Here is a 17,934-nt window from a genome sequence, read left to right as displayed (position 1 = left end):
TAAAGCGAACGTTTTTCTGTTGTGGCTTCCTCCACACAACACGGGGTCAAATAAAGCATTCCATACTGGAGTCACCTCGGTGATAACTGTTACACTACCTGTGTCTAAAATGTGCTCTTCACACATCAGGGCATGTGGTAAGTGACGTTAATCACAATACAACAGACTAGGTACTGCTAACTAGGGCTGTCCTCGACCAAAGACATTCTATGTCGACTGACACTCCGCACGGAATCACAAAAATCACCACTTTAAATCTCGTGTTAATCAGTCTTTTGGAAAATAAGTCATTTAGCAGAAAAAAAACGAGTAATCGACCAAAGAAATTTTAGTCGGCTAAGACCAAAATGACCGACTAAGAGGAGGCGGCCTTACTTCAAACCATGCACACAGTCAACAGCCACAATCAATATGACCTCACGTTACAGACTTCAAATCATAATCATTGTTGTCATTCAGTATCGTGATGTTACAGTGAAGCAAAGGACTGCATGAGAACACTGTCCGTCCTTACCTGCGTCTGTTGGACAGACTCTCCTCTGTCTCATTGGTCACAACGACGTGGGTGGAACCTCCTTGGCTTTCCTCATGCATCACCTCAATCTGTGACACACAAACGCATACGTGTAAGTTGAGTTATAAGGACAGGGGCTTTGTATAATATGTCTAAAATGCAAACGTAGATACCACTGCAACATCACTAAATGTCCTCTTCTTAGCTGTCAGATGGTGCATTCAGGGAATCCCGCATAGATGGTACTTGGGTTTGTAGGTGGTATTATGATTTACTGAATGATGTATATGCATTATCATAGAGATGAGGTTACAGCATGTAAATACTGTATATTAACTTAAAACTGAAACACAGACCAAAAACCCTCATAAATGAAACAATAGGTGGGGGAGTGTGGTCCTATTGGGAGACTGGTAGAGCATCGTATGATCAAATCTGCTTTCACATGTTTTGTTGCTGGTTTGCTCCTTATCTGTGCTTTTTGAAGTGAACAGACAGACTTTCGAGACAGAAGCAGTAATACAGCTAAATCTGTAAATCATAAAACAATCACTCACACTCATCAGAAATGTTCTTCCTTCAGTTATACCAGCTTGTTACAGAACAGAAACCCTAACATACAGTAAAAACAAACCGGTTTTGTGTCTGCTTTATTATTAATCTCTGTCCAAGGTTTCAGTTTATTTGATACATTGACAATTAAGGTGTAAAAACAACCCAAGCTTGTTTCAATCATTCATTTTATGGGCTAATTGGATTGTGTTGCTGTTCTTCCTGTTCATGTTGAGGTAGTTCAACAGCTCAATGGAGCTGTACACTGGTGTGCCTAAAATAATGTCCTCTAAGCAGGGATGGGCTGGGGGGGATAGGTGAGGTAGTTCTGCAGGAAATGGCATTCTGATATAGTAGGTGTGATCATTAGTATGTAATGAGTTCCCATAGATGACTTGTGGTTTCTGAAGTAACTTGGAAAGCCTGTTCTAAAGGTGGTTTCATTATTGTGGATGATTTGGATGCCTGCTGGGTTTGCGGCACCCTCTACTTCCTTGATCAGGTGGTAGGTTCCAATTAGGTGAGGCTGAGAAGATGAAATGCCATTCTTTGGAGTAAGACGGGGGGAATAGCAAGCTGTTCTGAGCGACAGCGAGATCCTCCTCGTGGCACTGGCACCTCCGTGGCTAGTCAGTAGCAAGCGTCAGTCAGGTGCCACAACAGTGGCAAAGCGAGCGGCACTCGTTCGGCACCCGTCAAGAAGCTGCCGAGCTGAGCGGGCGGAGCCACATTTCCTGAGAACACCCATTGTTGTTACGGTAGGATTTTGATTAAACTATATTACGAACTGTATTGCATCAAACAATCCACAGATTAATTGAAAAGTTGATTCTTGCTGTGTACATGGATACATTTATATTAAATCGCATGTAGTCAACTAATGTTGCTAACATACTCCCATCGGCCCACGTTTATTCATTTATTTATTTATTTATGACACTCCACCACGTAACGGACAACGTGCTGTCTGACACGCCCACCACGGAAGAACAACATTCTACACGCTATGCTAAACTAGCTTAGCAGGAAAACCAACAGCAGCACACGTGCTACAAACTCTCCCCGCAGCCTTTAGGTAGCTGTCCCCTACTGATTCAAACAGGGCTGAAGGTCTATTTATAGCCGTAGATATGAGACCTACTCTCATAAACCAGGCTGTACTAACATGCTTAATGCTATTGAGCCCCGTGACACTACTCCTTCACGAGCCCTTTTTTCCAGACCATAATTCCTGCTTTGTTAAAGAAAACAAAAACCCAAACAGAGAATCAAATGTTTGAGCTCTCGCTGTTCTGACATCAGACGGCCGGACGTCGCGGACTACACAAAGCTAGCTGACTGTACGACACAAATAGGCCGATGTCGTTAATCTAGCATCTCAGAAAGCAACGGCAGTGCAGCGGATCTCTGGCCTCCTCCAAAGATCAAAGAGAGAGTGACCTTCTTTCACAGAAGCACAACCGTGGCACCACTGTATCGTGTTGAACCGAACCGAGAATTTTGTGAACCGTTACACCCCTATTCATTTCAGATTTGTATTTATATCAGTAGGTAAATAAACCACTCTCAAATTGAATGCTTGTCTCCAGATTAAATTCAGCCAACTGGTTATGCACTTAGTTTATATATATAAACTAACTAATGACTAACTAGTAACGACTGCCACTTCGTACCACTTATTACTAAAAGTATTGTGAATAAACCAAAACTGTAGCAAATGTTAAAACTGTTCAGCCATGCAACTCAAAGATCGGCCAATTCTTGTACACTTTCAACAAGCCATGCAGTGTATTCTGTCCCACGTCTGTAAATTCAGGTCAGATTCTTCTTTGTCTTCCAAAGTTATCACAAGCGACTGATCAGCAGTGATGACGAGAGTAGTCGTATTATCCCTAACAGTAAAAACGTATCACACTTCTGTCCATCCTGATGGAGGATCCTCCTCTGTTGCTCTCCCTAAGGGCTCTCCCTCTTTTCTCCCTGTTAAAGGTTCTTTTGGGGAGTTGTTCCTGTTCTGATGTGAGGGTCCCAGGACAGAGGATGTCACATGTGTACAAACTGTAAAGCCCTCTGAGTCAAATTTGGGGTTTTGGGCTATATAAAATGAATTGAATTGAATTGAATTGAAAGAGTGTACTGTTTAAATCAAAGTATTGGGATTATCAGTATCAGCATTGGCACTGGAATAAATAGTTGTGGGGCAATACCCTGCTCGGTGTCATAGTCAGTTGTCTCTCTTACTTCGAGATAAACAGAATTTTACAAATCATTAAAGTTACTTGTTGAAAGGACTTTATGTTGCAGACAGAGGAGGGTACCTTGATGCCTCCTTTGGCCTTGCGTATGATCCTCTTCTTGCTGGGATCAGCTTCGGCTGGCTGCCTGCCACTGTTAGAGTTATCTGATGCTCTGCGAGCCAGAGCTACAATGATTTGAGAGGACACAGCACAAGTTACTTCAATTATTTCATTACATAAATTCAGATTATGGCAAAAGTTTGCACCTGTACTGCACAAATTAGCTAATTATAGCAACATCTGACTCACGCTGCTGGTTCCCTGTAGTTCTGGGGGGGTTCTTCAGTGCGGGCCGTTTAGGAGAGGACTCGGGCCGCGGGGCAACCGGCTGGACGGGCCTCGTCTGTTTAGCTGACAGCCTCTTCAGACTGACGTGCCGCTTCTGAAACATCTCCTGGACGTCCTCCAGGCGCTTCAGTGCCTTCAGGACATTGGCCTGCAGGCAGAAAGCTCACTCTCAATCCTGCTCCATCATAACTTTTGCAACAGGATTTCCAGTCATACTGCAAACGGTTGTCTTGGTGCACCGTACCTTGATATCATCGGACAGGACAACCTCATACTGGTTGTGGAGGTTCCTCAGTTCAGTCAGCTGGTTCTTTTCTGCAGACTCCAGGAAGCCTTCGATGTCAGTCAGTGCGGACTCTGCCCCTTCCTGTGACTGACACTTATCCACAGCCTGGGAGGCCAGCAGGTAGATGCCAGACTCACACCATTGGTTCACCTGTACACAGCAGGAATCCAAGCAGGGCAAGATTTCAATGGAGCCAACCCTCCCTCCCTATGTGGTGGCCCAGAGTGGGGATCCTGTGTTTAGATGCCACTGGGGACAATCAGGGCCTTCAGTGACATACCATCACTTGTTCTTCATGCATTTACATGAGGAACATCTACATGCAGAATACGAGGAATTAAAAGTTGAGGGTAAAATACAAATAGGAATGTAAACAGGAGAGGGGGAGACTACTGTCCTCTTCACCACCTCCATCACATCACCCCATTTCACAGTAGAAAAGACATTCAGTTTCTGGACATTAGTTACAGGAGTCATTCCCTTATGTCCACATTCAGTTATGTGTGGCAAATCAGGTCGGTGGGATCCTCTATCAGGATGGACCCTTTTCATGCGTTGCTCTTTGTTTACAGTCCGATTAGCAACTGGAGATACCAGACTGAGCTGGAGTTGAGACAACGTGTTTGAGCAGATTGTTTCACAAGTAGCCAGTTTACGAGGTCATTTCAGACCAGTATAAATGTCAGACTATAGCTGATGGGTTGCCAGAATGCATTTGGGACAATGCTCTCCATACGGACTGTTTACCTGCGTTCAACCAAAGCCACCTCAAGCGTCATTGGTCAATGCTACTCGGACTACAAATGGACTATAAACAGAAGCCAGAACACTTGTCCCGTTGCCTACAGATTGTGTTAATAGAGATTACCTTTCAAGCAACAAGCCTTGGAGTTCTTTTTTAAAATTCTGACTCATTACAACTTGGGTCTTCTATTTGTGTTGTTGGCCATCATTTCTATCAGTCATGTTGACACTGTGCTCACCAAAGTAACTGCTGAGATTGGTATCACATGACCAACCTCAACAACAAAGTCAGACATGTTATAAACAAGCCAACATTAATCCAGATTATCGAATTGATTTGGTGCACTCGAAATGTTGATAATACTCTGCCTTTGTATCTTGTATCATCACGCTATTGGCTGCTAATGTCTTGTTTCTTCAGTGTTTATTGTTCTGGATGTAAAGCTTTGAAGAGCTGAGAGGGGGGGGTGATGGTTTCCTACAAGCGACCCCTTTCACATATTGCATAGGCATTTGATCCAATACTAATATCTATGTCATTTAGTTTAAGAAGCTATTCAAAAACAATTCCTTTCATTAGACAGCGTGGAGCGCCGAGAGTTCATTCATGGACAAGTCAATGCTGCAGTAGAACAGGCTCTGTTCTCCTGCATGAAGCTCCTCTGAACTGCATCAGTGCTGCAGTCAAAGTATCTTTGTGTTGATGCAGGTTTTTCTTTTATAAATAAATGGTCATCCTGTTTTGTGCAATAGGATATTAAACCTCCCTGACATTGTTTGAATGGCTTATTAGTTTTAACACAGCAACAGGGTGGCACATATGTAAGGACAGTGTTTGCCACCCCACCTGTTCCTCACACAGGCAAACATCAACCAGTATATCTGTTGGATCTAACGCTCTCCATCTGCTGGAGACCAGAGAACAACGCACTCGCTCTGTCATCATCATCGTTCTTTCATGGTCAGTCTCACTCCTCTCATTAACCTTGTTTTAGCTAGCTGTAAACACACACCTTTTAACTAAATGCATTTCATATTAAAACTGCATTCATTCAAAAACGGCTTCAATAGACAACATATTTAAAACATAAATAACTATGAAATTGATGCTCCCTCATCCTCATCCATTATTGACATATTCTAAATATAATATATCATCTGAAGCTTCTTTTGAGATTTCTGAATGAAGCTTTTAACAATTGTTTTCATAATCTAATTAAAGAAAAGAAAAACAGGATTTGATGTTATTGTGGTTATACAAATGTAAGTCATGGTGCTGTTGGATGGCTGCTAGACCACCCCGTTAATACAGGAGTATTGACAATGCTCTAGAGTTGACATGTGGACATGTTTGGATCTGAAACAACGCAGCCACCGCTAACATGGAGTTCTACACATTGTATTATACTAATAGTATGAGTGTAGCCTGCTCTTTCTGTGACACTGTGCAGAAACACAGAATTAAAAAGGCTGACAGATCAGGTGGTCCATCTGTTTCCTTCTGTTATTCTTTTTTTCACATAAATTTAAAGGTCAAATCACTTCTTTTTTTCACCTGAGTGTGTATCTCGTGGGAGGAAACATACACACTGCCTCGGCTGTTGCAGGCCGAGCCTCTCTTGTTTTTAATCATCCTTGTTCCTGTGAAACACTTTTCTGCTTTCTGCCTCGGACACAGTATCTGTTTTATTGTATTTAGGGGCGATGTGTCTCACTTTTAAAACAACTTCTCTGCTTTCTCATGATAAACCGTCATGCAAATGTATAATCCTATAGAGAGAACTGTGGGTGTGACAGTATGCTGATTGTAGATTGCAGGCATGCACCTTTCAATTTAGAATGATTCAGATTCACTAACATACGCACGGTGGTAAGAACTAAAATGTCCGACGAACATGTGTCATGAATCAGAAGGTCATTTTGTGCGTGCACTTATTTTGTGGACAAATTGATGCGCACATTTCTACGTACATATTAGTGAGGCCCATTGCTTGTTCCACTGCCCCCAAGTTGCCAAAGAAATCAATTAATGACCCCTAAAGACGTTTTAAAAACCCCATGCCAGCAGCACGGCTCCGGTGGTGGTGAAGGCCGGTCAGTCACCATTTCGGTCCAGAACATAAGACATAAAAACAACTAAACTTTGTAAATCACCAAAACTTGTGTTTCAGGACGTGTCATCCGTAGATGTGTTTAAGTCGTATCACATCCTCACCTTATCAATGCCCGTGTGAATCTGCAGGGATTTGGATAAGACGTCCGTCTTCTTCTTGGACTCGTTGCTGAAGTCGTCGCAGACCCGCCGGAGCTCCACGCATTTGGGTCGAATAGAGTCCACGGCGTAGTGGTTGCTCTGGATCAGCTGGTCACCGTGCAGTGCGTGGAGCTGGGCCTTTTCTAGTGAGGGCTGGAAGGACAACAATTCAGAATACATCATGGCTCTGTAACACGGAGCGGGGTGCTGAGACTTTGCTGTTATTTACAAAATACAAATCTGGGATTGCTCTCTCGTTAATGGTAGAGAGCCTTTAAAAGCTGCCGTCATGACTGAGCTTGTGCTCAGCTGTTATCTTGTGGAGTATTGCTTGGCAATGTAGGTTTCTTCTCTATTTGATTTCCAGGAGAAAATGTTCCTGTTAAGTCTACAGTATGTACATGGACTGTACTTTAAGTCTCGATACTACATGTCATCATTCAGCCATTCACACACTGATGACAGGGGCAGCCATGCAAGGTGCCACCTGGCCACCAGGACTAACATTCATACAACACTCTCACACGGTAGGAACAGCCCGTGGGAGCCGGGGATCCTGTGATTGACGGAAGACCCTGCTCTACCACTGAGCCCCACAGTCTGTGAGACATGTGAGTTTCGTAATAACGGAGTGTCATGAAGGCAGTGCAGTCTGGAGTGAGTTTGGATTTACACAAGGATAAGGAAGTCATTGGACCTCACTGTTTGCTTTATTGCTTGCTACCACTTGGCTGTTGCTGGAACCAGAAAATCCAAATTTGGGGCCAAGGCAGTGAACTAAGATGAGGAGGGACCAAGAAGCAACAATCACTGCCGAAGGCATCGGTATGCTTCTTTAAAATACGTTGTTGGAGATTAAAGGTGTTGGCATAAGTACATTAACAAAAGTTAATAATTGATTTAGGGCACCACTTTCTAAAAAATCCCCCTTTACAGGGGGACTTTTGAAGTTGTAATTACTGGCTTTATTAATAATTATGAAATAATTTACTAAAGTTCACACGTTAATAATTCATTAATGAAGGGCAATAAATATTAAGCTTGACTGTATGGGAACAAGTAACTGATTGAGGGTAATAGAAAGTTGTGTGTGTGTGTGTGTGTGTGTGTGTGTGTGTGTGTGTGTGTGTGTGTGTGTGTGTGTGTGTGTGTGTGTGTGTGTGTGTGTGTGTGTAGGTGTGTGTGTGTGTGTGTGTGTGTGTGTGTGTGTGTGTATGCGTGTGTGTGTGTGTGTGAGAGAAACTAACCAGAGCCTTCTCCTCCAGTGTTTTCAGTTCATTTAGCAGGCGTTGGACTCTGGCCACACAATCCCCGATATCTGACAGGCCGGTTAGAATGTCCATCAAGCTGTCTAGAGACACTTTAACCTGGAGAAGCACAGAGGGGACGGAACAGAGACAGTTATCATGTCACCCACTTAATCACACTGTAATATTATAGTTTCTTCTTGTATTCAGACTCGGCTTTAAATGATCATATTCAATGTTAGAGATGTAACATAAGCTGATTCTAGAACATGAGGTGTCACAAGGGACATATTTGGCTCTTTTGTTTTACGATCATTTTGGCGTATCAATGCATATGGCATACATTTTGTTTTGTTTTTTCAAATTTTGGAAGTTCAAACTCCGCTCCTATGAGCTTATAACAAATGTGTAGCCAAAATACAGACACTCACAACAAAAGTGTCTCACTGAAACACATTATAACCAACATTTTTGCTAACACTGCCATCAGGCTTTCAATCTAGAGCCCTTGCTTCAAAGTTGTAGTTTTTACTATTTCCCACCAGATTGAGCCGTCTTCTGTTTGTCCTTTGGGGCAAATACGCGGTGGATTTGTGACTAAGTGACAGAGTCACAGTGACGTCATCCTTTGGTTTGCAGACTATAGTTTTGAGGCCTGGAGTTTGGTATTTAGATCTTCGCTATCTTGGTTTTTGGCGGTTGCAAAAATAAAATGATGATATAGTATTTTATAGTTTTAGGAGGAGGACATTTTGTCCTCCAAATCAGAGTTGTTGTTTTTTATCTGACACTGTACTAAAGAAAATTGAATCCATCAAGTTCAATGTGCTAATCACTGACATATCCCAGACTGGGAAAATACAAATCCTCTTGGCATTTAGTATACAGAATAGAATTCTTTGTTCTTATAATGAAAGTGGCATCATGTTAAAAGACGGGCATTGACAGGCTTACAATTCTAAAATTAATGGAAAATTGGTAGTTATGATCAGGACTGCTGTTGGTTAAAAAATGACCTTGTGAAGTTGGAAAATAATATTAATATGTCATTTTATGGCAGTTTTGTGACACAGACGTTTTTGTCCCCCACGGACTGTTTGAAAGTGAGGCACAAGGGTTTAGCTTGTGTTTCAAAGTATGACTTTACAGCTGAAGTCCTCTGAAGCTGTTTGAAGAGGAGACTCCAGGCAGACAGAGACCAACAGATCTACAGATATACCTCTCTGAAGTCCTGTTCAAAGTGGCGGAGCTGCAGGCACTGCTCCAGTTTCAGATGATGTTTACACCAGAACTGTTCAAAGGCGTTCTCCGTCTCATCCAGCTGGGCTAGGAGCCTGAAACACACAACAGGAACTTCATTACAAACACATTGAGAATGACTGTAGGACCGCATTACCATACTCTAGACTGAGACGCATCATATCATTCAGAAGAAAAGCTTTATCACCTCTCCACCGTGGTTTGGTTCTCCATCTCGTCTGGGTTGAGTTTGTGGTTCTCCGACTTGGCCGCCTGCTCCTTGATACAACCTAACAAGGTGGTGCCCTGCTTCAAAGCTAGCTTCAGTTCATCCTGGTTCAGAGACAAAGAAGCATCGGCATTGGTCCCATCTTGTGTGGACATAAACACATCACATTGTGGAGATGTGCCCTTCTTGTCATGATGTAAATCATTACATTTTATGGTAGTAAAGTCTTGGTTTGATGTAACGTTATGGTTATGGTTATGGTTATGGTTATGGGTGTGTAAGGTCCCAGTTACACCTATTACTGGAACAAACTGCACACACCACGATTTGAAGGTCGTGCGCTAGTGCTAGTTCAGCTACCCCGTCAGTCACCTGACCCGTGTGATACAGGTTCACGTGGCTGATACAGAGTCCCAAAGCTATGATGCTGTGCTGTACGGACTCGAGGGGAAGGGTTCTTCTGTAGCTTTGTATCGTGCAGCTTGTCCCACGATGTTAGAAAAGCTTTTGGACTTTTTGGGGGGATTGTGGTTTCACATGAAATTGCACCGTGCGTTTGCACAGAATTCAACTTTGACCAAAAGCAAACTATCTCGTCCATGCTGGAGTCCAAAATATTAGGAAGCTATTACCTCTTTAAAAAACGTTTTATAACCATACTTTGCCAAATGAGAAGCAACATGAGAAGAGTTTTCCTCTTCCTATCCATTTTGCCACAAACTAACTTCGTCACAAGCTCACCAACAATTTCATGAGGATTCGCAAAATGAATCTCGATCCTCCGGAGCGACCGGGCACTAATGTAACTCTCAACCCCTCTCAAGCAGGCTGGCATTGTTTAATCGGAGTCAATACCAGGAAACCCATCAGCATACACCTTCAATACAGGGGCATATTAACAGCTTTATTATTCTTATTGTTGGCTGCTTGAGCTTCACGGTTACAAATCCCTTTCACCCCAACCAGCTCTAAATGTGTTGTCGCTGTGCGTCCATGTAGAGTCCCTGATAGCATGTGTTGGTGTATTAAATGTACTAAATCACCTTGAGGTTGCTGTGTTTGTCGGTGTGTGCTGTGAGCAGGTCTTTGGTGCACTGGACGTCATTGGGCAGCTCCGTCTCAGCCAGGTCTGTCCCGAACATCTGTAACATCTGGGCTGTGGTTTTCACCGTCATGGCAAAGTTCTCTATGGCCTGGCGAGCAAAAAAGGATCCACACGTGAGCCTTGCAGCATCCTAGAATGCAACTTCCTTTCTGGAAACTTGCCACGATCCCTGTTTGTTAACTCACAGTTCGGTGGTGTATCCACTGACTGTGACAGTACTCCAGGTTTCCTCCTAGCTCCCGGGTCAGCTGGCCTTTATCCACGTAGCCATGCAGGTCCGACAGAGAGTTCAGCATCACAATCTGCAAACACATTCATCACCTCAAGCTCCTGATCATGAGCAGCTGCAAACAGTTCTAGAAAGTCTTCTGTGGCTGTTAGAGAGACAACAGCCTCGATGCTGTCAGCGGGGTGATCTCCGTTCGCACAACAAATGAAAAACCCGAGAGCCTGAGATACAAACTGGAGGTTTGGAATATGAAAGACACTCAGGCAGGGAGAGTTGAACAATAGCCGCTAGTGAGGTGCATTATGGGAAGAGTAGGATGCTGCGTTTTTTGGAGTCTCATACCAGGGACTAAAAGTCAATTCATTTGAACTGTTCTTTTTAAATCTGTCTCTTGTGAGTCCCCCATCTTTACCAAAGTGGATTCTAAATTACTGGAGTACCTGTTTATATTGAATGCAATTAACATTTAATATATGAATATCCTCTTCAGTGAGACAAGGTTAAGGCAGATCTATATCCTGGACTTATTGAATGATGGTGAGTCTTTTTGTTTTGCGCTCAGGTGGAATGGGTTTATGACAACACTGCTGTATATTGACAGCATCTCGCTTCTATGGATTGAAGTATTTATAGATGTAACTGATAAAAGGACTCGACCTGTAATTCACAGCAGGTGGACCTTTTTTGGTCTCAAGCTGAGTATGAAGATGTGATGTCAAAACATCATAAACACTGTGGCTATGCAATGTGTCGTCCTGGAAAAGAAATACGAGCAGCAGCTGCAGACAGGTATGGCTGTTATCTGAACCTCTAGTGTAATGAACAGGAGTATCTCAGTGCATTTTCTGAATGTTATTAATGAGGATGGTTAATCCAGTTGAGTTAACATCTAGAAACATATTGTATTTCTTGCATCATTTATTCATCATGCATTTAGTTAAAAACATCACGTTTCCAGAGAAAAAGAAACGATAGTTTCCTGGTGATTGCAGCAGAGTCGGTACTGAAGCATGCTTACCGGTACCTTCATTTTAAAGTCATCTTTGTGCAGCTTGATCCCAATGTCTGCTATCGCTCTCTGGAAGAACCTGGACGGCCGCAGCACCAACACCAGCTGCAGGTTTCCTGGAAACGCCCCCTAGATGACACAACCACGTGTGGATTTACAACACGTCACTCTTTTCTTTTTTTGCCTTTACTGGCAGACTGGAAACAGGGAGAGTGAGGGGTATGACATGCAACAAAGGTCAACATGTGTGAATGCATATGCATATAGGCTACTGCTATCAAACCATTAAAAGGACCAAATCATTTACAGCAGCTTATTCTGAACAACCAGCCACAGTGACAGGTGTGTGAGCTACATCACAGAATGCTGCTGACTCCCAGGACAATGAAAAGCCTACATCCAAATATATGAATAATACCGCTTGTCATTTGTCATTAACACGTGAACTTCTAGCTCAAGATAAACTTCTATTTGAAAACCGCAGATGCATGTATACCACCACAGCGACTCGTTTCATACGGCATCCTCTTGAGGACATGGTCGTGGGATCGGTGTGCTTGTTAGCAGAGCAACCTGGCCTTATACATTGCAAAAGAGCAGATATATGCAGTGTTATTAGACCCCATATATAGTTCAATGCAGTAGAAAGCCTCACAAAAACAAGGAAGTGTCGCATTACTGGAGTAGTAAAGGAACACTAAAAAGAAACACTGCTACACACAATAGTGAGGCTTTTGATGCTTCGCTGCTTTAGTGAATTCTCTCTCTGCTTATGAAATACTAAAAAGTGTTACATCTTTACTTCAGACCTCTACAGTTATTTCCATGCAATAATCTGAGATGGGACAGTCACTCTTCGATTGAACCAGACACAGCTCATAGATTTACAACTTGTTATGAAGGATCAGAAGAACTTGACCTCCATAGACTGCTCTCTATGGCACACCTCTGAAGCATGTGCATAGAAATACATATAAATACATATCTATTATAATATACAAGCACCGTTAGTGTGGCTTTACGAGAACGAGCCAGAAAAGAGGACGACAATCACATAAAGATGACCAGCATTTAACAGAAAGAGCTCTGGACACATCGGTGGGTCTACAAGCATTACTGTGCGTACACTGAATAACAACTCGAGCAGCAGAACCAAGCCTCTCGAGGCAGACAACACCGACATGTAGAGGCTATGAATATATGAATATATACAGACTACAATACAGCAGCGTCAGCCAACACACACACTGAGCCATCTGAGTTTGGGCACACATAAACACAATGCTGTGTATCTAGGCAACACCGTTATTGTTGATGTTCTCCTCTGAAGTGTTGAACTAAACCATCTGACCGTTAAAACTGCATTCATTCAAACATAAATAACTATGAAATTGATGCTCCCTCATCCTCATCCATTATTGACATATTCAAAAATAATATATCATCTGAAGCTTCTTTTGAGATTTTTGAATGAAGCTTTTAACAATTGTCGTCATAATCTAATAAAAGAAAAGAAAAACAGGATTTAATGTTATTGTGGTTATACAAATGTAAGTCATGGTGCTGTTGGATGGCTGCTAGACCACCCCGTTAATACAGGAGTATTGACAATGCTCTAGAGTTGACATGTGGGCATGTTTGGATCTGAAACAACGCAGCCACCGCTAACATGGAGTTCTACACATTGTATTATACTAATAGTATTCGTGTAGCCTGCTCTTATTCTGCCAGTCCACTCAGCCTCTCTGTCCCACTGTAACCAGTCCCTCAGTCTCTATATCTATATCTAATATCTTTATATATTATATTATCATATATATATAACTTACAGCGATCCTGGATAGAGAGGCCTTGACTGAGCTCCATTTGTCCTTCCGCCGGTCGATGATGATGATGAAGCCGATACTGGCAGCATCCAGGCTGGAGACAGGAGGTAAGAAGACATGTGAGAGGAAAGCTGCTTTCTATGTGTGAGCTGTGACAATCCAACTCAGAGCTCAGCTGAAGAGCAACAATATCTTGCACATTTTAAGGAATGTTATGCAATATGTTATTTTCAGGAAAACTTCATAAGCCTTTTTTATTTCAGTTTTTGTGTTTTAATATTGAGTATTTTTAAATGATTGTGCTTCATTAAAGTACCACACAGAGTTTCTGAGGTCAGGTAGATCTTCAGAATAGAAAACTACACATTACATAGACAGGGTGGAAAACGTGGAGGTTAATAGAGACCAGGCAGCTAATTTATTAATTCTAATGCTTCTGACGGGACAAACTAAACTGCACCTAACATGTTGTGAAAGTGTGACTTAATGACGTGAATTGAAACAAGACACCTTTAAGTCTGGGCAACAAAAGTACTTGGTTATGTTTAGGAAAAGATAGTGGTTTGGGTTAATGATTGTTCGCTAACGTACGTACAAACTCTTTTTCTTTGCTAACATAGATGTAGTTCGTAAAGTAGGGAAGTTACATCAGGAAAGTAAAGTAAAATAAGTAAATGTAGACTTTTGGTTTCACACGGGACACAAACATAGTTCTCCTGAGTGAAGGTCCTGTGTTTGTTTGACCCAACCCTCCCACTCATATCTAAGAGGCTAAATCGGCTGATGACAGTCGAAGCACTGCGGTATCAGCTTAGTATCGTCATGCCACTGGAGTACAATAAATCCTGAGCTCATATGGCGTTGATCCTTTTGCTGAACTGTAATGAGAGCAAATGGAATAGAAATCATCACATCCTGAGCTAGCCGCCATGTTTAGTCATGAGAGTGAAGTAAAAGGTGGTTCTGAGAGGCTAAGTGGAAGTTCTGCCCAAGGTCTTTCACTGGTGTCCAATGAGCATAGAGTACGAGTAAGAGTCCGAATATGTGAGGATAACCTCCATGAAAACTAAGTTGTGTGTGTCTGAGGCTGTGTGTACCTGGGTATGCTGGTCAAGTACGTAACAACATTGAGGAAGTCTTCCTCTGGCACTTCACTGAAGCCTGAGAACTCTGGGAAGATGATGATGGGGGCGCCATCTTTCCCTCGCCCTCCTGCAACACAAAAACACCACACACAGCATTTAGTAGTGCTGTTAGAATGGACTCAACTGAGGTCTGAGGCTGTGTGACAGTATGCTGTATATTACATATGCTAACTTCAGCTCTTCCCCGTATCGATATAATGTTATATGTTTATACGAGATGTTTCTCTCATTCATTGTCTGTAGCAGCTCCAGACTGTATTCCTGATGAAAATACCATATTACAATTCTTCATTTAGGTGGTGTTCCCCCTTTAAGACACAGAAGTAAATACAGTAACGTTGTCATGGGAAACCCTGAAAAACATTGAAGACACAAACCGGTCAAACTCTTCTGCTTCCACAAAATAGACACAAGATGGCAACATTGAGCTAAGCATCCTCTGGCACCTCAGCAGGACGACTGCGTTACTTGTGGAGAAAACACTGATGGGTGTCATTTCAGTAATAGAACGGTCTAATTTGAACATAAAACTAATGATTTCTTTTTAGCTTTTCACACATGCTCCGCTCTGTCACCTACAGTCTCTCCAGTCATCTATAAAACACATTTGCTGAAGATGAAAAGTCTAAAGCTAATACACACCCACAGACTGGGGCTTTAAATCAAATCTAGTTTTGACGTTATTCATTTTCCCATATTGATGCAGTGTATAAATAATGGGTCACATGCCAAACATGTTGGCCAAAGCAGATCTGAAAGGAGAGTTAATATTGGATGTACCTTCATCAGGTGGCCCAAAAGCACAACTCAAAACCAATGCTAATGTTGCTTTGTGTCTGCCGGAAATGTTAATTGGCAGTTATTTGCCAATACCTTAATTATATCAACTTTCTGGAATGAGTTAAATATCCCAAAATTGTGATTTTAGCTTGCTGCGCTGCCCTCTAGTGGCCAAAACAATATGTAAAGCCCTTGTCTATGAACTTGTGTAATTTCTAAGAGACATCCTCTAATTTACTGTTATGAAGATGAATATGCTTGAAGTTGAATCAATAGCGACAGTTCTATGTAATTGACTGCCCGTCTTGCAACTCTGTGTCTGCACATAACACAAAGGTAATTCAATCCACAGTATATTCAATAAATGAAAGCTTTTGCATTGGTTGTAGATTATGGGACTCAAACAGTAAAGGGGCGTTGTGTTCTGGACAGAGAGTGAGATCCACCATGGCTGAGCAGATAAAGAAAAGAGCACCACCTGCAGACGCACAACGTTCATAAATCACCGTCAAAAACACCAAACCAATCCCAGAAAACAGAGCTCACACTGCTAGGAAACCGTGTGACTGGACAGAGAATGGTTCCAGTTGACATGTGACAAAATACCAACCCACATCCTACTGAGAAGGCCCACACACTCACAACCATAGACACACGCATGTGGTGAAAGCAATACACCAGGCCTGCAGTGTTACATTTATGTAACTCTGACGGCCTGTACTGCTGAGACAGGGAGTCTAGTCTCTTAGTGGACTACGAGGAGGAATGAGAGGCATCCCTGGAGAACCACACCGGCTGCTGTACCACAACATATGTGGAAAGTCTGAGGGCGCCCACGGTTAATGCTGGGGTGACAGAGGCAATTTTGTTGTCTTAACTTTTTTTTTAATAAAACCATGTGACTTGCCAACAGCTGGATTGCAGCATACATCATCCCCTCAGGTCTCTTTAAGGAGGTTTTTCTTGAAATTGGTCCATGTATACTGTCAATCATAAACAGCTGTCTGCAACAGTAATTCCTCTCATCAAGAAACCTAGTCTGGAACCCTCTGACCCATCAAATTACAGACCAATATCAACTTTGCCTTTTCTGTCAAAGATCTTTGAGAACGTTTTATTTCAACAGCTTCAATCATTTATCACCTTGAATCTGTGATGTTTTTCAATCTGGTTTTAGAACGTCTCACAGCACTGAATCTGCCCTTTTACTCATTGCCGATGTTGGAGATTCCGCCATTTTGCTTTTACTTGCTCTCTCTGCTGCTTTTGACACTGCGGACCGCGACATTTTAATTTCCCGACTTGAGCACTCAGTCGGCATCCGAGGTACTGCCCTACAATGTTTTAAATCCTACCTGACCGACAGATCATTCTGTCAACATGGGCAACTGCTCCTCTCAACCGGCCCCCCTGACCTGTGGTGTACCGCAGGGGTCCATTTTGGGCCCACTGCTGTTCTCACTGTACATGCTGCCTCTTGGATCCATTTTCCAGAAACATAACATTTCCTATCACCTTTATGCCGACGATATTCAAATATACCTTCCCCTCAAACCTGGAACTGCCTCAATCAATTCTTCATTAATGTGCTGCCTGGCAGATGTCAAAAGCTGGCTCTCGCAACATTTTCTATACCTCAATGAAGTTAAAACAGAGATCATGGTAATTAATCCCTCTCGCCTTTCAGCTACTTTACCGGACAATCCCTCAGTGTGTCTTGGCCCCATGACAACCCACTGCAAATTCCATGTAAAAAAGCTGGGTATGATTTTAGACTCATCTTTTATATTTGACCTCCAAGTTGCGTCCGTGGTCAAAGTCAGCTTCTTTCAGCTCAGACTCTGAGCTGAAGTCAAAGCTTTTCTCTCCTCAGAAGACCTGGAGAAAGTTATTCATGCTTTTATCACCTCCAGACTGGACTACTGTAATTCGTTGTATGCTGGAATTGGCAAAAACCTTTATCCCGCCTTCAGTTGGTGCAGAACTCAGCAGCGAGACTTTTAACTGGTACATGCAGGCGTGAACACATTTCACCGATTTTAAAATCCCTTCATTGGCTACCAGTAGAGTACAGAATACATTTTAAAATGTTATTTGTTTTTAAGTGTTTAAATGTCGCCGCCCCAGTCTATCTGTCTGACCTGCTGCAGCCCTATACCCCACCTCGCTCACCAAGGTCTCTCGGCCAAC

At 42.5% G+C, this 17,934-nt stretch overlaps 1 protein-coding gene across 1 annotated transcript in view; it reads right to left on the bottom strand.

The window, feature by feature from the left end:
• Positions 1-17,934, bottom strand: part of mcf2l2 (MCF.2 cell line derived transforming sequence-like 2) — a gene marked incomplete at its 5' end in the record, with an annotated part of 115,974 nt that overhangs the window by 68,702 nt on the left and 29,338 nt on the right. The window contains 13 exons of the mRNA XM_079158007.1: positions 515-603; positions 3,385-3,488; positions 3,613-3,799; positions 3,896-4,087; positions 6,897-7,088; positions 8,183-8,302; positions 9,402-9,516; positions 9,630-9,754; positions 10,694-10,843; positions 10,941-11,057; positions 12,009-12,122; positions 13,823-13,913; positions 14,917-15,031. Of these exons, the coding sequence (XP_079014133.1) occupies positions 515-603; positions 3,385-3,488; positions 3,613-3,799; positions 3,896-4,087; positions 6,897-7,088; positions 8,183-8,302; positions 9,402-9,516; positions 9,630-9,754; positions 10,694-10,843; positions 10,941-11,057; positions 12,009-12,122; positions 13,823-13,913; positions 14,917-15,031 (1,711 nt within the window). The remainder of the gene's footprint in view (positions 1-514; positions 604-3,384; positions 3,489-3,612; positions 3,800-3,895; positions 4,088-6,896; positions 7,089-8,182; positions 8,303-9,401; positions 9,517-9,629; positions 9,755-10,693; positions 10,844-10,940; positions 11,058-12,008; positions 12,123-13,822; positions 13,914-14,916; positions 15,032-17,934) is intronic.

The sequence above is a fragment of the Pholis gunnellus genome (genome assembly GCF_910591455.1).
Source record: "Pholis gunnellus genome assembly, chromosome: 4".
In the NCBI taxonomy this organism is placed as follows: Eukaryota; Metazoa; Chordata; class Actinopteri; order Perciformes; family Pholidae; genus Pholis; species Pholis gunnellus.
Note: the sequence above shows the minus strand (reverse complement) of the source record. Positions and strands in the feature narration are given on the sequence as shown.